The sequence below is a fragment of the Gallus gallus genome, chromosome 19, assembly GCF_016699485.2.
Source record: "Gallus gallus isolate bGalGal1 chromosome 19, bGalGal1.mat.broiler.GRCg7b, whole genome shotgun sequence".
NCBI lineage: Eukaryota > Metazoa > Chordata > Aves > Galliformes > Phasianidae > Gallus > Gallus gallus.
The window spans coordinates 4,440,248-4,462,313 of NC_052550.1; the positions used below are offsets into that span (position 1 = coordinate 4,440,248).

At 47.5% G+C, this 22,066-nt stretch overlaps 1 protein-coding gene across 8 annotated transcripts in view; it reads left to right on the plus strand.

Annotated features, from left to right (window-relative positions):
* CUX1 (cut like homeobox 1) overlaps nt 1–22,066 on the plus strand; it is a 227,015-nt gene that overhangs the window by 75,590 nt on the left and 129,359 nt on the right. For all 8 annotated transcript variants that reach the window (NM_001290201.2, XM_015295631.4, XM_015295633.4 and 5 more), the window contains exons 3-4: nt 9,628–9,675; nt 19,900–19,978. In NM_001290201.2, the coding sequence (NP_001277130.1) occupies nt 9,628–9,675; nt 19,900–19,978 (127 nt within the window). The remainder of the gene's footprint in view (nt 1–9,627; nt 9,676–19,899; nt 19,979–22,066) is intronic.

A 22,066-nucleotide genomic window follows, 5' to 3' on the forward strand; every position in this document is an offset into this window, starting at 1 on the left:
GTTAATGTAAGCAGTGTGATTTATACTGCAATACTCCAGTTTGCGTAAGCCATGATTTTCACACTGTTGGGATTGGCGTTTCTCCTTTGCTTCTTTTGCTTTTGCAGTTTCGGTGCAGCTCTTCCAAGTTTTCCCCCATTACAGACCATGTGACGGAGTGCTTCTGTCTGATGTTCTGTTAAACACGGGATCCCAGAATCACAGAACGGCTTTGGTTGGAGGGGACCTTGAAGCTCACGGAGCCCCATGCCCTGTGCTATGGGATGGTGCTCAGCTCAGGCTGCCCAGTGCCCATCCCCGGCCTCAGCACCTGCAGCCATGGGGCAGCGCTGCCCTTTGGGCAGAGCCAGAGCCTCACCGCCCCGAGCACAGCATTCCTTCCCCACATCGAACCCTCTGTTAGCTGAAAGCCATGCCCCCTTGTTCTGTCCATATAGATAAATATAGATAAGTATGAGCTTTACGAACACATTGCGTGCTTCATTGCGCTGGTTTTAATGGGTCACACTCCGGAGTATGAGTTAGAGCTGTCAGAAGTATTGAGCAGAAGGATGGAAGGGGAATCACTGCTGCCCTTCCCTAAGCTCCACCCTGTTAAAAGTGTATGGAATAGAGCTGAATTCCATCCCTCCTTTTGCAATGGGAGCCAACAGCTGTTTCTGCTTCCATTATCTGATAATGGCAATGAGACATTTCCCTGCTTTTGTAATGATAACTTCAAGAGCAGCACCAAACACAGCGTGTTGGACAGCATTGTCTGCTTTGATGAATCCCGTTCACAAATGAGTTACCTCAGTCCTGAGGTCTGGAGGGCTGTGACACTGTGAGGGCCGCTCCGGTCCCTCCATCCCCGCCACGCAGGGGGGGCTGTGCTGGGGGAAGGCTGCCTGCACAGGAGCTGGGCTGCCATCCCTGGTGCTGCCTGTCTCCTTATGCTCCTCCTGGGAGAGCTGTGCTGATAGGAACGCGGCCCGGGAACAGCCAGGGGTTTTTGTTCAGTTCCTCATTCCATTCCCTGCTGTTCTACCATCTCCGTCAGTTTCCTTTTCAGAAGGTGGTTGTTCCATTTATTTTAGTCCGTATATTTTTTCATTGCAACACTTGAAAGGAAGCAGTTTGATAAAGCAGTTTCTGAGTCCACGCAGCTCCCGGCTCAGCTCATCCCCATGGCTCCGTCCCCTCAGGGCCGCGCTCTGCCATCGCTCCCTCACACACACACAGCTCCATACTGACCTCCATTCTTGCAGCCCATCTGCCCAGGTTTCACTGCTGGGTTTGAGGAGCCGCAGTCTTCTCCGTGCTGAGCCCTCGGAGGCTGTGGCTGTCACTTCTGAGGGGCGTTGGAAGTGTTGTGCTGGGAGCTGCTTGGACTCGGTGCTCTTTGGAGCAGATCTGGATCTGGCTGGAAGCTTTGGGCCCTTTATCACATGTTGCTGCTTTGGACGTAGTTGAGGTAGTGTAAAAATGGACACGTACGAAAGGCAGTGGTGGCAAGAAGCTAAAAGAAAAGATCTTTCTGGATTTAGGGATTGTTGCAGGCGCTGTTGGAATTCCTCTGTCAGTCCCTGCATACATCAGCCAGTTTGGACCTCCCCCTTTTCCCTTCAGTTACCACTTATGCCGGGCTGCTGCTGGTGCTGGTGGGTGTCTCAGGTGAGCTGTGATGGAAGATACCTGCAGTCTGCTCAGGTGCACGCCTTCAGTGTAAATGAAGACGTGAGTTTCACAGCATCTCACTCTGGTTTGTTTGTACCTATAAATGTATCTCAGAGTAATCCTGGGTTGTTAACAGTTCAGGTTTTACTGAAGAGTATCTTCACAGAGACATCAGGGCAGGAAAAGACCTCGGAGCTCACCAGGCCCAGCCCACCCCACCCTGCCTGACAGACACCTCCACCTATCCCAATCCAAGTGTTGTCCTGCATCGCCCTTACAGGCTTGTAAAGAGTGGGAAGATGCTTTTGGGAAAAGGATCTGACAGTCTGTCCAATTCCATGGCACTGCAGACCGAGGAACTGTGCCATTAGGAATAAGGTAAAAAGTTTGCAGCCTGGGCTGAAGTGATGGTAGATAAGTCCATCTGCAGTTGCCATATATAGTCATACAAGGAAAAGTCTGCACAAATCCTCCCGACGTTTATGGACTTCTCTGATTCATCTGTCAGAGCCAAACAGCTCCAGCCAAGAGATAGGGAATTTGGGAGCCCCACCGAGTGCCCGCAGTGCTGTGACCCGGCGCGGCTCAGGGGAGAGGAGGAGGAGCAGGAGGAAGGCCAGCGCCCTGAAGGCTCCGCTGTTGGTGGCAGGGTCAAGAAGATGAGTAACGTTCTGGAGCATCTTAAAAACAAAACAAACAAAAAAAAACACACAAAAAAACCTTGAATTCATTTCCGTTGCTATAATCAAAAGCCGGCTCGCTAAATTTAGCAGTCTCCTATAGACACTGGGCTTGTGCTAGCAACAGTAAAACTGTTTTTCCTTAAGTGCAATTTGTCACCTCCCCCTTCTGAGTTAGGAGCAGATAAGCTTGTATTAATGCCGTTGATTTATTGTTACACAAGTATGTCTCATTTTAATCTGTTATTGAGTTCATTGTGATTCAGCGCTGGGCTCGCATGCCTTCCGTGATGGAAAAACAGCGCTCAGAACAGCACAGACTCAGCTCTGTCTCTTCTCCTTTTTAAATCCTCAGTCCTCTGCATTTCTTCCCCCGGACATCTCATCCCCCACAGCACACCGGGGCAGTTCACAGTTGGCCATATGAATTTGGGAACCGCTCCCAGCTGAGACCATATATTCCAGCGTGAGGAGCTGCTGCTGCTCCAGGGCGCTTTATGTGGGATTTTTATTTCTTAAGCTCAGCTAACGAGCACTGAATGCATTGAGGAAGGCTGCAGCGAGGTTTTGCTTTCTTTCATCTGGATGATTCATTTAGTTCTACTGTGTGCTACCAGAGCACATGGGCAGCACAGCGCTTCAGCGGGAACTTGGCCGGGAAGCACCGTGGTAGCAAAAGTTTGTTTTCCCTTCAATAGCCTCGCGTACAGAAGTGATGTGAAAAGATCTGCGCCGTGTTTCGTTCTTATTTAGGTCAGGAGGATGACGGTTGGATTGATCTTGAGGTGTTTTTAGCAGGCGTGCTGAATTAGTTGTAGTAAATCGTAGCATCGCACTGTGCTTTGAGTTGGAAGGGAGCTCCAGAGCCGCCCGGTCCCACTGCCTGCACTGCACAGGGCACCCCCAGCCCAACAGCACCGATACGTGCATTGGAAGAAGGGAATGCTGACTGTAGTGATACCAATCAGTACGCGTACCTGTGTTCCTGCACGCAGGTGTGCTGGTGGTTAACAACACGGCTGTGTGATAAGGAATGGTAAGCAGAAGGTTTTGCAATACCTGCTGTCCCGTCAGCGCACAGCCCGGCCCTGACTCACCTGCGGCCAGAACGGATCTGGGAGGATAAAATCTCTTTCCTTCTTCTAATATTTAACACAGGATTATTCTTCTTCCAAACTTAGCCTGTCTTTAAAGCACTGCACTTATATTTGGGACGTTTTTGCACTCTACCTCATTGCAGTTTTGGTACTGGGTGCCCACCCCTGCAGAGCCCCAGGGTCAGGCTGGAGGGCTGTGAGCACTGATGGAGCTGTGGGTGTCTGTGTGCACTGCAGGCAGTGGGACCAGATGGCCTTTGGGGTCCCTTCCAACTCCAGCCGTGTTGTGACTGTGATTCTGGGATCCCACACCGTGTATGTTTTCAGTGGCTGCACCATCCCTACGTAGCAGGAGAGAATCCCCACGCTGGCACTCCGGGTTCAGCCTTCTACCTGTGGCTCAGGTAGGATGTGCTGATTCACACACAGCTCTGCCGGTGGTGGAGGGAAGGTGGAAAATTACCGCCGCAATTATGGTTTCACATTAAATACTCCTCGCTTAAAATCCGCCGTGTGAAGCTTTAGTCTGTGTTTGAACTGGTGGTGTTAATTGGACCACAGCACTCGTAGGTGCCTTTTCTGCACAGTCACGGCCCATGTCATTAGCTTCTCATTAGGCACGTTAATTTTTTAAGGCTCACAATAATTCCCTGTTTCTCAGACGCTCCCCACTCTACACCGAGGTTGTAGCGATCAGCCTTTCGTTTGCTTGGAATTGGCTCTTTGCAGAGCTCTCCTACCTGAGTCATTTTTGTTTGAATGATCTTTTTTGTTTCCTAGCAACTCCGGTTTTAAAGTTCCGAATTGTTTCTGTTCAGTGTCTTTCGTAGCCATTGCTAACTTGCTGGTTTATAAATGACAGTGAGGTTTCAGCGTGGTTCTGTGCATTCATTTGTAAAGTTAGGTTAAAAAAGGAGTGTTTTTTAATGATATACACAGTCCACGTGTATATATATAGACATATGTATGTATATATGTGTGCAGGAGTTCTTCTTTTGCACAGCTGATTCTTTAAACAGTTGTGAGGTAGCCGGTCTGCTTACACGTTGCTGCATAAGCCCAGGGTAAGCTTGCTAGCTTTTGGTTTATTTGAGCTCGGAGGAAGATTGCATTTGGATTTGCTCAATGAGCGGTGCAGAGTGGCAGCCCCAGCAGCAGTGCGGCCGCGGGACGCTTCTGCCAGTGCTCCACTTTCCTCCTGCCCAGAGGAGCCGGCTCTGCTTCTGCCAGCACAGGACGCAAATGGAGCCCCCAGTGGTTGTGTGGGTACTGGGAGCCACACTCTGCAGCAAGGACGGGATTTCCACCAGCAGTCAGCTGTCGGGCTCGCTATTCTGCAGGTCTGAGGATGCCGCCCAGCGTTTCGGGGCATCTCCTCCCGTTTCCATCCTGCATTGCGTGCCCTGACCTCCCTGACCTCCCTCCCTTCCTAACCTCCCCGAATGGGAGCGTCTCCCTCCGAATCACAGCACATGTGTTGAGCTCCGCTCCCTCCTCGCAGCTCGGAGCCCACACCGAGGCAGCCCTTGGCAAATGGAATATTTTTTCACTTCTTGCTGGGTGGGTCCGTGCGCTGAAAAATAGGTCAAGAACAGTAATCTAAATCTACTGCTAATAAATAATTAAAGCTAATGGAATTTGCACAAGATCTGGGAGCTGAAATATTGCAGAACGCTGCGGTGTACATTCGGTGACTGCAAATTGGGATTTTTTATTTATCGTTGCGCTGCGTTGAAACCTATCTATAAATGTCCCCTAAAAACCCACATCTCTTTGTGCAGGGAAACGCCGACACGTCGCTATATCCAAATAACTACAAAGTAATAGAAAATGGTTAACATCGTGATTCATTCTTTAATGATCAGATTTCAAGTAAATACTTTAGCACCCTTAAGCAATAAGAGCTTTTATATCTCATTAAATCGTAGTTTAGCTTGAGCAATAAATGGTTTGCTCGTATGATTTAATTTGTCTTATATTTTAGGAATTAAATAAGTCATCTGGGCTGCTGCACGGTGCCTGTTTGGACAACTGTCTGGGATGTCAGTTTCAGAGCCACGCTAAGTGAAAGCAATCAGAGATAAAGCCTTGTTTCCCGTGGTGCACCTCCACACATGTGCCCAGGATCTCCAATGGAGGAACTGTAGATGGTGTATTTCTTTGCATGCATCCCCCGTCTCAGCAGCAGGCAGCAGTGGGTTGACACACGGCCCAGAGAGGGGCTGAGAGGAGGGCTCCTCCTGGGGCTGTACGTGGATTGGACGGATACACGTTGTCCCACACAGCAAACCTGTACGGGGTGTCCTGCTGTGCTGTTGAGTTTCCATTGCTTGCTCGGTTGGTCAGTCGTCGTTTCGTAGCTCCCACAGAAAGTGCCCAGGGTTGGGGGCTCAGCCTGGCCAGGCCTGAGCTGCTCGTTCTGTGTGGGCTAACGAGGAGGGAATGCAAAGGGGTGGGATGTGGCAGTGCAGGCCCTGGCTGGGGACAGAGCAGCTCTGAGATAGGTGCCAACAGCCGAGCTAATGATGTCAGCAGTGCTGCAAGTGGCTGCAGCTCACGGGGATGTCTGCCCTTCCCAGTGCAGCTGGGAAGGCAATACGTGGAGCAGATCACGGGAAGTGTGGCCAGAGGCGTAGGAAATGATGTTTGCCCGTTTCTTTTGGTTTTGTTTTGTTTCACAGCAGCACGGTCGTCGTGCAGATGATGGAGGTGCGTGCAGGTCGAGCTCAGCTTCCCGCGCTGCTTTATCAAACCAGGGTCAGAGGGCTCTTGTTGTGACATTCAGAGATAAGCGTTTGGGAAGTAAATGAGATGGAGAGTCTGAGGGGAGATCAGAAGATGTTGTGCAGCTTCAGACCTCCAGTAAATTACCAGCACGGCGTTGGTGCCCTGACCACTGATGTGTCCTTTGTACTGCGCCGTGTATTGAGATAGATAGAGAGAAATAATGCGGCTGTCTGAACGATGCCTTTGTCGCCCAGGTTTTTCCCATAGATTTATTCTTGGCTTATTTTCCTCAGAGTTATTTTTAATGCGAATGGAAAGGGAGTTAAAAATTGTTTGGATTCGGATTTCATTGTGTGGCTGCTTAATCAAAATACAAACCCGCTGTTTGTGCTCCCGAAAAGAGGAAAAGGCTGCATTAGCTTTCAGCTATCCGATTTGATTCAGGCAATGATACAGCATCCTAATTCATCGTCTCTGCTTCACATATCGAGTTTGTCTGTGATAGAGTCTTGTTCAGAGAGCCGCTCCATCCCAATCCATCATCTGCAGAGAGGGAGACGGAGCACGCTCGGGCAGCACGGAGAAACGGGCGGATAATGCGATTGTATCGGAGCGCTCCAACACGGCACTGCGCTGTGCCCATCAATTACCACTCGTTTCCATGTTCAGTTGCACGTACGGTTGTAGCTGCTGTGCTGGGGGGTGGTGATGCAGGCTGCATGTGAGCCCTGGAGCTGAGCACCTTCCTGTCCTGATCGCAGCCCGGGCACTAAAGGCCACCACGCTCAGACAGGCACTGAGTCACACGGTGTCCTTGCTCACCGGCCCTGCTCGCTCCCCTGGGCCCAAACTTGACGTCCTTCCTTCTGCTCAGTTTAGTGACAAAGAAGGTAAAATTCCATTTGATGTTAATGTCGGATTTCGAGACCAAGTCCGACTTGGAAAGTTTCCAAGCTGCCAAAAAGAAATCTCACCGGCACAGTGTTTGCTGGTGACTCGTGGCATATGTGCTTCTGATTTCTGCCTGTTCGTTTGTACGTCCCTTTTGCTGCGAGCTGTCTGAAGCTTGAAGGCTGTTTAGCTGGGGAAGGGATTATAAGAAGTACCTATAGGTGCTTCTGAGGGAGCGTGGAGAAGCAGGCACGCAGGCAGGGCACAGGGAAGGTGTGTTCCTTGGCCGTGCTGTCTGCCCAGCGACCTGCATGGCAGATGTGCTTATCTTACTGAACGGCCTTGCGGGGCTTTGCTGTCAGTGCAGGCAGGTGCGGTGGGTGCCAATGCGTTCGCCCATGCTTTGGCACTGGGAGCAGTGCTGGGTACATTGCTGTGCAGCAAGACTTGGTGTTGGTCGCAGCTTAAACCTCCTGTTTCCACTTTCGTGAAGTGCTGCTTTGCCTGAGTGGTGTAAATTTCCCGTTTTACAAGGTTTAAAAGGATGCCAGTGTCCTGACTGTGCATCGTGTGTCTCACTTTGTATTTCAATGTGCGTTAAGATTTTGGCCCCAAATACAGGCATTTATTTTGCCGCTGATGGATCTTTATTTTCTCTGATGATGGCGTCATCAGAGGCCATCTTCAGAGATGATGCTATCATCGTCAGGCTACAAGGAAAACACATTATAAAACGTGCAAAGCCTCCCGGCCTCCCCATGTAGTCAGGAGATGGGAAAAGCTGCCCAACCTGCAGGTCTGCTCTGGGAGAGGCATTACAGACAGGCAGCCATGGTGCATACGGACAGCACTTACCCCTTTTCTGTCCCAAAACAGGTGACAGAAAATATCAGGAAGCATTAAGGTGTGAAAACAGAAGCGTTTATAGGTTTGGTACGGAAGAATGAGCTTATAAAGCTGTGACATTATCCTGAGCTTGATGGGGATTAGCTGTGTGGTAGTGCAGTAACCACGAAAGCAGTGAAATTTGGCCGATCATTTGACTTTGATAGCTTCATTTACGTTCAGCCCCCTAAGCCATCTCTCAGGGAGTGCAAGAGCTCCTGCTTCTCCAACTCTCTCTGCCACTTGTCATTTAAATGACAACAACCGCTCCTCCAAAAGCCTGCTTTTTCCTTCAGCAGATCAGACTAAACCCAGCGCCGAGGGTATTTTGGTGTGTGGTTTGATGTCCATCTTGCTGCGTGACTCTAGATGGAAACGTTACTGCACTGGAAAAGAGAATGTCCCAAATGTTTATGGCGACCCACTTTTCTGACAGGGCCACCCATCCTGGGTGAGCAGCCTCAGTGCTGCCCTGCTGGAGCCATGCAAGGCCGGGGCCTTGGGCTGTGCCTCCTGCACTTCCTTTTTGGCTTTTCGTAGGTGTGCTGTGCAGTTACTACTTGTGCCTCAGCAGTGGAATACGATGGCAGAAATGGAGTCACAGACTCACAGAATGGTTGGGTTGGAAGGGGCCTCACAGCCCTCAGCCGCAACCCCTGCCATGGGCTGGGTGCCCCCCCAGCTCAGGTTGCCCAGCGCCCATCCGTGGCCTTGGGCACCTCCAGGGATGGGGCACCCGCATTTCTTAGCCAGGGCCTCACCGCGCTCTGAGTAAAGAATTTCCCCCTATGTCTAACCTAAATCTCCCCTCCTTTAGTTTAAAGCCATCCCCCCTTGTTCTGTCGCTGTCAGACTGTGTAAGAAGTAGGAGCTCAGTTTCTTGGCTGCGTGTGAGTAATGCAGAGGGTCCACTGCAGAGACACAGGGCTTCATTCTGCTGGCATGCACATGATGGTATTTCTGAGAATTGGTAAGAAAACGAGACCTGAGCCAGCTTAACAGTGGGGCCCCTGAGAATTTTATAGGAGATAGAACTACCTCTGCTGCCCTGTCGTGTGTTGGTTGCTGAGTAAAACTCTGCTAGAAACTTCTCGGTGTTTCTGTAGGCAGTATTTTAACAGATTCAGTAGTACAGCGTGTCGTAATTCTGAAGAGGAAATTGTTGAGTTATACAGAAACCAACAAACAATTCTCTCATCATCAACGTGGCTATCTCCAGCTCTCTGATGGCTGAAGTCAGAGCAGCCTTGAAAGAATAACAAATAAATCAGACCTTGTACAGAATGACGGCACTCCTAGCTGGAGTGATGGTCCAGTCATATTTCTTTAAGCCTGGCTTCCGTGTGTGGGATAAGTTCAGAGGTGTAGTTGCTGTGTAGGTAGATAGAGGCATTTGCTTCTAATCGTATTAGTGTTTCAGCTGAGTGATGAGATTGAAGACGTTCAGTGCTCACCTAACATCAGTACAGTTTTGTTAATTAATGCTATCGCAACACATACAGGTATATGTCAGGCTGGAAATGCAGACTTGTTCAAACTTAATTTTAGATGTACTTCTGCTTTAAACAAAGCTCCCACAAAATGCAGCCACGTCTTTAGTATCCCAGACCCGAAAGCAGAGTTAGAGATAACTTGACAACAGCAAATCCTTTCACATTTGTCTGATGGAATATTTTGCTTCTGTCTTTTAGGACCTGCGCAAACAGGTAGCTCCACTACTGAAGAGTTTCCAGGGAGAGGTAAGAGCTTCTGCTTCTCTTCGTGCTTTCGTTTTTGCTCCATGTGATCAGTGTGCCCACAGCCTGTCAGCACGGCCAGGCCAGGATGGAAGCTATGAGCAGGGAGCATTGCAGGGGTTCTGCTTCCCTGTGTGCTGGCATGCGTGTGATACGTTGCATTTGTGCTGGACAAGCTCAACTCGTCCAGTCCCGCTGCATTTAGCAGCCCTGAACGTAAGCTTTCTGCTGTGACTCAGGTGCACACACTCTGTTGGTATGCCTCGGTGACTTGGTGGCTGGAATGCTTAATGAACTCAGTGTGATGTATGTGTGCAAAACTATGGAGGTACCTCACATCGTTCCAGCCATAAAAGACTGTATTTTAGCTGTATTTTAGAGGGCTTGTTGGAAAACTCAAAGTCGGCAGGTGCTGCTTGGAAAACCAACAGAAAGTGCTCACAGCTCCGGGCCTGGCTCGTTCCTCGGTGTCTGTTCACACTGCTCCATGAGAGGTGCGTGATCAGAGAGATCACAACTTTAAAAGCCAAGTGGTGTTATTTTGAAGGGTTTCCGTACGAAAAGGCAGCTGAACCAGTCACAGAATGGGGCGTTTTAGCTGAAGCACTCCCTCCCCAAGTGCAGGCCGGATGGGGGCTGTTGTACTCCTTCAGGACAATGCCGTGTATGGAGTTGGCAACTTACATCTCTCTTTATCAGAGCCTGGGTGTGGTGGGGTTGGGGTTTTGTGTTCTGCTGTAGAGCTCTGCTTTTAAAGTCAGCTCAGTCACAGCAGCAGCACTTTGGGCTTTGTCAGTCTGTAATAAGTTGGTGGCTGATTTTGTGCTGTTGCAGTTCCCATCAGCGCACAGAGAAATTCAGGAGCATGTTTTCAGAAGCCTGCCTAGAGAATTAAGTACACAACTCCTATTATCTGTAATGAGGGTTGCATTTCTGATTGCTTGCACATCCTGCTGAATATGTATCCCAAATAAGCAACAATTTCTCATCTTAAAAGCGGCGTGGAATTCTTAGTTTACTCTCTGATTTCCCAAGTACTGCTATAAATAAATAAATAAGTAGAACAACTTTGTCCTTGATATATCTAATAGCAATTTGTGAGAACAAAGAATGACTTGTGTGAGTCCATTTGCCAGTAGAAATTTACACTTCAGAATTGCTCCAAGTGAATTGCTGCGCTCTTAAACCTTTTCACTTTAGTTTCAAGCTTGCAAAGCACTGACTGAAGTGTATGTATGCTTTCAGCACTGTTCTTTAATGAGGGGAATGTCTGAGGATCGAGTAAGAACCATAAACCCAAGTTTTGGTACAGTGAAGGAATATTGTGCTGTTAGATGTCGCCTGTTGGAGGCCTTGGCGTGGCTCATACGCACTCCTCCTGCATAGATATCCGCTTCACTAATGTAAGAGTGAGGTGTGTGTTGGTATAAATTCAATCTCATAAGCATACATACATCACGAAATTGTGCAGGTGAATCTCTTACCCAGTGATTCTGGTTTCTCTAATCTGTACAGGCTTTCAGAAACCTAGAAGAACTGATCTGATTGTGTTTGGTTTCTGTTTGTTGTTAAGGCTTTCTGAAGGCTGATGAGCTGAGTGCTCCAGGTGGACCAAGGAGAGGTTCTGTTCAGCATGTAGGCTTTTCTCCATTTCAGATCCACTGGAGACACCTTGCCTTACGCTGTTAAATTATCACTACCACAGAAGGGAAGTAGCTTTTGCAAATCCCATGTGGGATGCCATGTTTTCTGCAGGCTCTGGGCACTGGGGGAGAGCCAGAAGATGAGAACGTGCAGTTCTGTAACAATCAGAGGTAGATACGTAGCTTTACGGGGCCGCTGCTGTGCCCTGGCCAAGCCCTGGGCTGTCTCCCCAGCTCCTGCCTCACCTCCACAATGCTGCTGCTGCAGGGAGCCCTCAGGAGCATGTTTTCTTTTTTCCCCTTCGTGCTGGCATTATTTTCTGCCAGGTTGGTGGCTGACGCAGCTCTCTGCAGGCTCTGCTGGATGAGGAGCAGCAGAAGGGCAGAGCCGAGGGCAGGAGGTGCAGCTGGGCCAGCACAGGTTGACTTAAACTGCCCCTGAACTGTACCCTCGCAAGCCTGATGTGACTTGGAGAGGTTGCATTAAGCTCACATATTTAAGTGTCCTCCCGAGCGTGCATTATGGGACATGTGCTTGTAAAACTGTGGCTAGTTCCCCTTTTAAAATCAACGCACCGATCAGTGCAACCAGTGCTGCTTCTCAGCCCGGAGGTGGATACTGACACCTCACTGCCCCCACTCTTTGTTTTCCTTTCGTATGATACGAATTCATATATAAAAACAACCCAACCCACAAACCAGAACGTTCTGTGTTCGGTGGATATTAATCTCAATCAAAAGAAGCTGCAGATGAAAAGCATTCTGGTTATCAGATGTGCAGTTTCCATGAGTTGTTGGCAGTAGCTCCTTTTGTACAGGTCTTGGTGCTTCAAGGAAGTGTGGATTTTTTATCACGATGGTTGAAGTAAAAGCATTATGAATCGAAATCTAAGCTGCTAGCAGCGTTAAATCTCGTGTTTGCTTGCTTCTCATTCACCTGAGGATGCCTCTTAGTCATGGCTTGTTCACAGTATGCTGGGCTAAACGCAAGACAGAATTGGAGGTTTAAGAGCTTTACCATTCAATCATGAAATCATTATCATTTCCACGTTGGCGCTGCCCTCCTTCCAGCTGTTCCTGCCCACCAGGCCGTTCTGCATCGCCGTGTTTGTGGCAGCGGATGGACATTTGAGACCTTAAAGATAAAACGTTACGTTCTCGGGCTACATGAATTTGCAGAACTGACGTTGTGGGATGGAAATAAAATGTCTGAATCCGTATTTGTGAAGTCATCAAATAGATATTTTAAGGCTGGGAAAGGATTTCCTGAGGTCATTAGCATTCTTTTCATGTGGCATAGCAGTACTGTCCAACAGTAATGCAGTAATCCCTCATTTGGAGGACCCTTTAAGGCACGGGCTCCAAACAACGCGCTGGGCTTCATTTCTGTGAAATCCATTTCCAGATTCTCCTCACAAAGCGAGCACTTCTCAGAGCGCTGCCGTTCTGATGAGACCACTCCGGCTCCCCACTTAGCTGAATTGCTCTTTAAACTATTAATTTGGTCAGCAGAGTAATTTAATAATTTTCCGTATGCAGACAACAGAAGCTGAAAATGTGTTTGGTGTGCTGGAACTACTAATCGCGCCTTTGAAGCAGCACTGTAATAATGTGTGTGCCTACAGAACTTCAGGCGGACTTTCCTTCTGTGTTTTCCAAGGAGTGTTCCTGAGCTGATATTCACCCCCTTTAATTTCCTTATGTTAAATTTACAAAGCTAATTAATACAATTTCTTTCCTGTAGGTTCGCTCCATGATGGCTCAATTAGAGTAGCAGTAGAACTGTGGTTCAATATTCAGGCCAGCTTCATAATTGAAAACACATTTTCTTCTCAAAAGCTGCAGCTGGTTTGGTTCTGCTCATGCAGAAAAGGATATAACCTTGCATAACATAGGAAATGAACGGTTGAGAGAGAAGCCAAATTCAATTTCAGTCAGATATTTTGAGGATAAGTCCGTGATCTATGGAAGCAAGGGAATGAAAAGTGTGTGTATGTGGAAAGCAGCGTATTCAGCACTCTATTAATCACGGCTAGCCTGGGTGCTGTTGTGTGCTGTTGCGTTAGCGCTGATTCGAGTACAGAGGCTGGAGAGCAGCCAAGCACTCCAGAAGTTAACCTCTTAAAGACCCTGAGCTGCTTTCTGTTGAATAAATGTAATTTTGTGGTCAGAAATAAATGCTTGTGATGTAGCAGGAGCTTTGAAAACAACAGCGTGGCAAAGCTATTACAAATTGCTCCGTGTTGTGGAAGTCAACAGCACACATCAAAATGCAGAGCTTGTGTCGAGGCGGTCCCATTGCAGCCACCCTCCCATGAGAGTCCCATTAAGCCAAGCCATGTAACAAAATGGAGTCAGGCTGGTATTTTTGGTGGTAATTGTCGTCTTCCTGGGACAGATCTCAGAGGTTGGGATAGCAGACCAAGTCCCACAGCTAGCAGAGCCCAGCCAGACACCGGGCACCTTTCCGAAGCTCTCGCAGGTTCGTCTCCATCCCGTCTGGTGTGCAAAGTCCTACAGAACCAGGCATCGCTCCCAGGGTAACTTTCTGGAGGGGATCAACCCAAATCCTCTTATTTTTATATAATTGACAATGTGCTGAAATTCCTGTTGGCAGCTGGTGGGCTGTCTATATTAAGGCTTGCTGTGCCGCTGCCACGCGTTTGGGTGAAATGCTAACAGTGGTGGGAAACTATTTATGCAAAATTCAGATAGGCAGCACTGTTTCAGTTCACAGTGTCAGAAGTAGCTTCTCCTGCCCTTAAAAAAAGAGAGCTTGAAGTGTGCTGGAAGGAATGGGGATGGGGGAGCTCTGCAGGGCCAGATTCTGCCGAGTGTCATCATAATCCAGTCCCTGCTTCTCCAAATACAGAATTATGCCTGTATTCACTGCAGAATTGCTGCAAGGCTCTGTACGAGCCAGTGTCTGGTTCTGCTTTGCTGTAGTAAAGCACTGGTGATTTTTAATAGGGCATCCCAGTATAAAACATGAGCAGAAGATTGCACTTTGGTATTTACGTGCAGGTAGATTTTGCACACAGGTTTGCAACACATTAACAACGAATTAATGAACTCGTTCCAAGGACTCCACTGCCCTAATTTTAAAAATACTTAAAGATTTGGGACATCCATGAAAGAGAAAAGTGGTTGTGGGGCCCAGATCATTGCTACAGAAGCAAAAGGCTGATGGGCAGGGGAAAGCTCCTGCTCCCTTTCGTGCTCCTCCTGCTGCGAAGCTGGAGGTGAAGCAAAATGGCACTGGCTGGCGCCGTGTCTCCTTCCTCCCCCTTTGCTGTGCTGTGCACTGAGCTTTGCTGTGCCCCTCGCTGGGCTGGTGTCCTGAGTGCTGCCCTGTGCTTGCACAGAGCTTGGAAGATGGAAGTCCCTGCCCTGGGAGATGTGTCTCCAGGAGCTACTGCCTGCTCGTGCTGAGGGCGCTCAGCATCCCCAGGTGAGTGCCACACGTCCTGCACTCACAGCTGCCTTTGTTGCCTTGCCCTGGAAGAACTGAACTGCTGTCATATTCACCTGCAAAGTGTCTTCTCTGCTTTCTTACTTCCTGATATTTTTTACTTTTTTTAGCACTTTGACCCCAGTTTGCCACCCACACCTTGACATGGGTTTCACGCCAAACCCAGCCCATGCCAGCACAGGACTGCCGCTGGCAATGTCCTTGCCCCAGCCCCATTACCCACCTCCTCCCTTATGCTGAGTCTAGCAAACGTATGAGATGAGTCAGTTCAGTTCGCCAGCACGATGGAAAATAAATTTTCTCTCCTCCGTTGCTTAGTTTTCCATTGAGTCAGTGAGCTGAATCACGCTCCGGCGCTGCGATTGCTGGGTCTGATGCAGGAGGAGCCGGTGGCCCGAGGCAGGAGGGAGCCGGGCTGCTCCCTTCGTGTCTGCCCTGGGATGGGTGAGGAGCAGAGTGAGAGCGTAAACTGAGAAACGCTGCTCAGAAATGCAGAGAGAAGCGTGGAGGAAGGCATGCAGGTTATGGAAGGATGCAGGGGAGGTTGAGCTGTAATCACAGACCCACCGCTGCAGGAATCTGAAGGCAGGGTGGCAGATAGGAAAAGCTGTTTAAACAGGGCTGTCATTCAGCTGTCAATATCTGGAGGCACACGTTGGGCTGGGCTGGGCTGGTTTACTGGGAAGGCGGATCAAAGGCTGGAGAGCAACAAGCAGCGGTCTGGGGAGGAGGGAGCTGAGCTTTCCTCAAGGGACAGCAGCATTGTTTGTCTGGGAAGAGCAGGCTCTATCTGAGCATGAAAGAAGAAAAGGTTTCAAGGGTTCAAGGTTGCAGCTGTTTTGCAGGAGCACAACTGAAAAGCTGAAGGATCTGAGTGCCTCTTGAAGCCCTCTCCTTAACGTGAGGTTAAAGCAAGGAGCTGGGAGGTCTGCACGGTCCCACCGTGCCCATCCCAGGCAGCGTACCTGAGCGGCACCCGGGCAGCTGGGTTGGGAGTCGCACCCACTGAGCAGGCCTCACTTTGGTTAAAGAATTTATAGCACAGCTAAAATACACACCATATGCTTTAAGCAGCTCCACAGGAATCATTTCTTTTAATTTTGCTTCAAAAATATTCTAACTGTAGCAAAGAGAAAAACAAAATAGCATTTTTAATTTTACTCCTGTCAGCTGCAAAACCTCCAGTTGTCCTGATGAGTTCTGCACGTTCACTAATTCTCCATGTAGGCACCTGCTGGTATTAAGAATGGCAAGTCAGGCCAACTGCACACAGACAGTTTGCTTCCTAATGCATGCACGTTGTAGGGCTGCTCCCATACACCACCACAGTGACTGAGGCACTGTTACATGTGGGAGGTGAGCTCTATTCCAATGGCCTAAGAGAAGGAATGGTGCCATTGCATAGCACCAGGAGTACTTGCTATAACCCCTGTTTGATTCCAAGGCAAAAATAAGTTTATATTAATGAGTTATTGTTATGCTTTTCCCTTTGTTTAATACGTTTATTGTAATTCTTAATGGCACTTCAGTAGCTCAGAAAAAGTCAAATGAAGAGACTTTGTAATGTAAAACAGTATGAGAGGTACATAGGGGAGCGATGGGCTGATGGTTGGACTTGATGACCTTAGTGGGCTTTTCATATCTTTATGATTCTGTGGGCAAAGGTACCTATTTAGTTTGAAATTACAGCAGCAATATAAATTTTGGTTTAAGTTGATTATTTTTACTTGCTACTTTGGTTCCAGACTGGGAGCAGGACAGTAAAAGTTGGTGCCTTTTATATTAAGGTTGTTAATGAGAGTGAGAATTGCAACTGAAGAGCGGCGATGATAAGAGCTGGGCCTACAGCATTCGTGCTTGGCATGGCGTTGTGCTTGAGACTCGATCTGGGCGTGCAGGCTCTGTGCTTCGCGCAGATCACTGAGGCGTCCTGCAGCTCTGGGAGCAGCTCGGTGCCTGAGCAGCAACTCCTGACAGCACTTGACCTGGAAAAACTGTTGGTGAAGGGAGGGCTGTGCCCAACGTGGCGTCTCAGCGCGCTCCTCCCCACATGGCCCCGGGGAGCTTTTGAAGATGAAGGGTGTGCGAAGGAGGGAGGATTCCTCGCGTCTCATTTCTGTTATCTCCCTGTAGCTCCAGTGGTATTATCAAGACAAATAGTATGCCAGAACTTAAAAGTGAACATATGTTTATGGGGGTGGTAGGGAATACAGAGGTCACTGTTGTTTCTTTCTAGTCACAGAAGACATAATGGGGCCTGGTTCAGATAAATTAAGCTGTGGAGCTTAGCTCGTGTCAAGACTGCACTGGTGTAATTATAAGTTGACTTCTTTCTGGGTCCCTCAAGTTTTCAGAGTCAAACAAAAGTGTTCAGGAAGAGTTTTCTAATGTACTTCAACTGTTGGAGTCTGATCTGTGTTGGCTTCCGAACTGATTTTACTCAGATTTGAAAAGGTTTCAGTGAGCTTCCAAACACTTATTTCCATGTCATTTCAGTGCTCTGCTTCCTTTGTCACTGGACTTTATTTATATCTTGCTATTTTGATGACCTTCTCGTCCCCTATCTCCTTACGCAGCTGGAAGCTGACATATGTAATTCATTTGTTATTCTAGTTAAAGTTGTCATAGTGCTTTCTTTAAGATATCAAGTAGTTGCAGAGCTCATTTTTAATAGAACTTTAAACCAGGCAGCTTCACTGATTTTTAACTACTTTAAAAAAAAAATAAATGAAAGCTTTCTGCCTGGTGGGATTGCTTGGAGTTCTGGTCCTGAATTTTGGGAGGAAAAAAGCAAAGGTGTGAAAGTTCCTGTGATTTACAAACCGCTTCCGTCAGAAAGTCTCTGATCTCCTCAGAATACGTTGTTTCAGTTCTGCTTTATACTTCAATCACGGTGTAACTGCCGAGGAGTGAATAAACCACGTGTAATGTTTAAGGAGAACATAAGTACAAATGCCCTTTATTGAAATGTAAGAAGCTGTAATAGGAAAACAGACCCATTCGGTTATTTCGTAGGAATGGAAGTGCATTTAGTCCAAATGTTTTGCTTTTCCTAGAGGGGGGAAATGAGTTTTTCAGAATACAGTACAGAATCCGTTCTGCAATGCTAATTGTATTTAATAATAGTCATTTAAATTTGGCTGCACTGTGCTGAGCAGCAGCGAGAGAAAATTGTATGTGGGAACGCAGAGGTCCCGAAGTCTGACATATGGTGCTCTGGCCTTCAAAGTCTGTCTTTGTGCACCCAGCAAATATCTCCGAAGCCTTTCTGGTGGCTGCCCCCCCTCTCCCATCTGATTCTCAGGCACAGATTTGTGCGACCCGGTGCTTTTCCAGCGCTGGCACTTGGTTCCATATTCTCATTTCAAATGCTCTGCGTGTGAAGAATGTTCTGAGTTGCTTATGTTCTCATTCCCTAATGAGCATCGGTCCATCTGTGATTGCTTGGATTGAAATTAATAAATGGGTTATTCACCAGCACCAATCCCCTGCTCTCCGGCACGTCACATCAGATGCCCTCTGCGGTTCTGGTGCCTCCCGCAGCCTTTCTTGGTGAGCTCTGGAAGCACAGGCAGTGCTTCTGGAGGGTTTTATACCTCGCACTCGCATGCAGTTTCCACAGTTGTCCTGACGGTTCAGTTTTCTGCCCTTAATCCTCTCCGCAGTGATCCCTGCAGGTCACTCTCAGCCATAAGACTAATCTACAGCAGTCACGTGCAGGTCCCGCGCTCTGCCCCCGTGCTCCCTGCCTCCATTGCTCTAACCATCCCCCAGCCCCTTCCCCTGCCCACTCCATTCTCGCGGCACAGCCGTGGCACTGAGGATGGCAGCTCCGTGCCGTGTCTCCTCTCCTGGCACCTCTGCTTCCCGGCGGCGCGTCGGGCTGGCAGCATGCAGAGCAAAATACCACAATAAAACACTTTCCTGAGACACAGAGACAGTAAACTCTGTCCATTGTTTCTGCCTTATCTGCCGAATCAGTAAGTGGTTAAAGAATTCAAGGACGTTTTTCAGACAAGACCTTCCTTTTTTAGTACATGTTGACGTACGCACCTTTAAATGGCTTCGGAATATTAGCTGCTTTTCAAATATGCAGGAGAATTGGTATCAGGCCTTCGTATCTGTAGTTCTTCAGATCCTTCCTTGCTTTTTATTAAAATATGGGAACGATAATCTCCGTGCTTTTAGTTTCCTGATTTGAGTAAGCTGCTGGAAAGCACTGCCAGGCTCTCTGCTTCCCTGTCTGTCTCTGCTTTGGAGCAGCAATCCGGTGGAACTGGTCTTGGTTTGGGTAGTTTCTGTCAGTGTTTAGTAATTGTAAGTCCTCCATTTTCCAGTACATTAAGAAAAAGTTTGCAAAAAAAAGCCCCAAAAGTTGCTGTGGAATGAATACTTTATTGTCAGAGCTACAAAGCTGCCCTTCATTCCACAGTGAAGTTTTGGAGGAAAATACAAGTTTAGAGAAAATAATAGGTGGTGGGAGGTAGTTATTCTCCCTTACCTGAGCAGGCAGCTTCCTAAATGAGCACTGCATGAATTAATGCAAAGTAAGAACAGACATGAAGCCAGAGCAGCCTGCCGTCAGCTCCGCAGCGCAGGGCAGCGCGGTCTCCATGGGTCTTTGCATGGAAAAGATTCAGAGCTGTTTAGTGTTCAGTAGCAGAGGGTGCCCAAAAGTGCATCTTTTCATCTTCTCACTGGCTTAGTGGAAATAATAGAAAAATATGCTTCCTGCAATGAAAGCAGAGCGTGACATCAGAAGTGCACACAGATCCCATTCGTTGTGTTACATCTTAATTAGAGGTAAAAGAAAGTTACTGAGGAGAGCTCCTGTCCGGCCAGCTCCTGGCTTGCTTTCTTTGTATTAAGATTTAAAGTGAAGAATCACAGCAGGCAGCAGTGTTCTTAAAAATATCGATTGCTGTTGTGCTGAAGCAGGACTTGGAATTACATTCAGTACAAACATAGCAGAAATTCTCTTACAAGGCTATAGGAGCTGTACACTGGAGATTAAGTTCCCTCTTTATGTATTATGTTTTCGTTTATTCTTATAGCTCTGAGTACATGAGTTGTATTGGACCAAGTCTAACACCTTTCTCCTCACTCCCTCAGATTGACGCGTTGGGTAAAAGAAGCAAAGAAGCAGAGGCAGCCTTCTTGAATGTTTATAAGAGATTAATTGATGTCCCAGGTAAGAAAATGAATTCCTTACTCTGAAGGTCTTGTGGCGCATTTTGGTGTGAATGCTGCTGGCTGTTTGTTCTCCCTTTGCTAAGTTAAACATGAGTTATGTGTTGATTCTGAAACCAAACGTTCCAGCATTATTTCTAATGGAAGGAACTAAGTAAGGCTCATTTCACGGCTTCTCTTGAAACTGTTCATTGACTTGACTTCTCAATGTTTGTATGAGTCAATTGTTATTATTAAAATATTGTGTGATTCTGAACAACTCATGTATTAGGCTTCACAGTTTAAAAAAAAAAAAAAAAAAAGCATTTCAAAAATGCATGGAGAGGCAATGTGTGTACTTCCAAAGGGCATCGCAGGAGTGATGCAGGGGCTTACAGTGCTTGTCCCAGACCATGACTGCCTTTCTCTCTCCATCCCAGCCCGGCCCAGGGTGCTTGTTTCCTGCTGTAATTTGGGAAGCCAACCTGGTGTCTGGTGCTTTGGGTATTTTTCACCACTAGAATTCCATGGGAGCCTTCAGATGTTCTTCAGATGCTTTTTTTCTGAAGCCTTGCGTCACCACAGGTGCTGGAATTGGAATAGCAGAGTCAGGCTAAAGCCTGGTGGAGTAGGTAGGACATACCTCCCATGCTGTGATGGGAGATGGCTTTACAGAAAAGGAACGTTCTTCTCTATTTGCAAGAGCAAAATCTGCACTGCACTGTACACAGTGACAGCCCTTTGTCCAGCCTTCCCCTGCACATGCCTTATGTTAAGTGTCAGAGAAGTATTTCTTTGATATTCTGACTCCATGTAAACATTTTGGCCTGGCTGAGTTGTGGGTGCACTGGAGTCTGTGGGATTAGAAATATCTGCAGGTCTTAGTTCCACGTTACATCCGTGGGTCTCAGAGCATGCCAGTGCCATCAGAAGCACATTCCAGATTCTGCAGAAGTCTGACCAGTCTCCTGTAGCTGTGTGGAAGCACAGCCCATACTCAGTATTTACAACAAATAATAGAACAAGAAGGAAAACAGCCATTAGGAATGTACAGCGCTGTAATGGTCACAGCGCGGTGGGGCCGAGCGAGGCAGACGCACTCGTGGTGCAGTACAGATAGCCTTCCACACTGGGCATGTCTTCGTGGAGGGCTTTCCTGTACAGAAGGCATCAGCATGAATTTATCGCATGTGCTGTTCTGCCTCTGTGTGGCTAATATATCTTCAGACCTGTCCGTTTGGTATTTCAGATATTTAGGTAGAGGTTTCTCTCCGAAGTCCTGCAGTGTTTTCTTTTTGGTGTGAGAAGGGAGCTGTGATGTTCTGAGAAAGCTATGGCTGGAATGCTGCAGTGGTTGCTTGGCGTTAAGCATCACTGTTACATGACAAGGGCGCAATTTTATCAGCCGTTCAATATCCTTTATAGGACCATAGAATAATTGCAGCTGAAGTTTAATTCCCAGCAGCCAATTTTATGGTTCTTGAGGAAAGCTTGTATTCCTCTCTTCAGTAATAACGTGCACACTTTATATAATTAAAAAGGGCTTCTATTTTAATTTTAGTACACAATGATCTGTATTGAAACTCCAGCTATGGTGCTTTATGGATTCAGCTAAGTTTAATGATTTTCTTTCCTGACTCGGAGCGGAGTTCTCACTCAGGCTCTCCAAGTGAAGGATTTGTGGGAAAAGCGGTATTCATTTCTATGTACATCAAGTGGTTTTCTCTTTAAGAGATAAAATAAACCTTTCCACGTCTCTCCAATTTTATGCTACTGTTAAAATAGAATTATCATTGGTTGGTGCTGCAAAACCTATCTGTCCTAAAGGGAAGTACATATGACAGAAAACACTCTGCTTTATGTGCGTTTATACAGCTGTAATTCTCACTCAGATCACTCTGCGTGCTTGAGACTGAACATTTTTAATTAATGGAATTAATTTTCTCATTTAATTGCCTTACTTTCAGTATGCAGTAGAGAGCTAGAGAGAAGTGAATGCTGCCACATGAATTGCACTAATCAGCAAGGTTGTCACAACTTACCTTTAAAAATACTGTGAATGTATTTATTGTGAGGTAAAGGGAGGTTGAGTTTGTATTTTGAGGAGGCT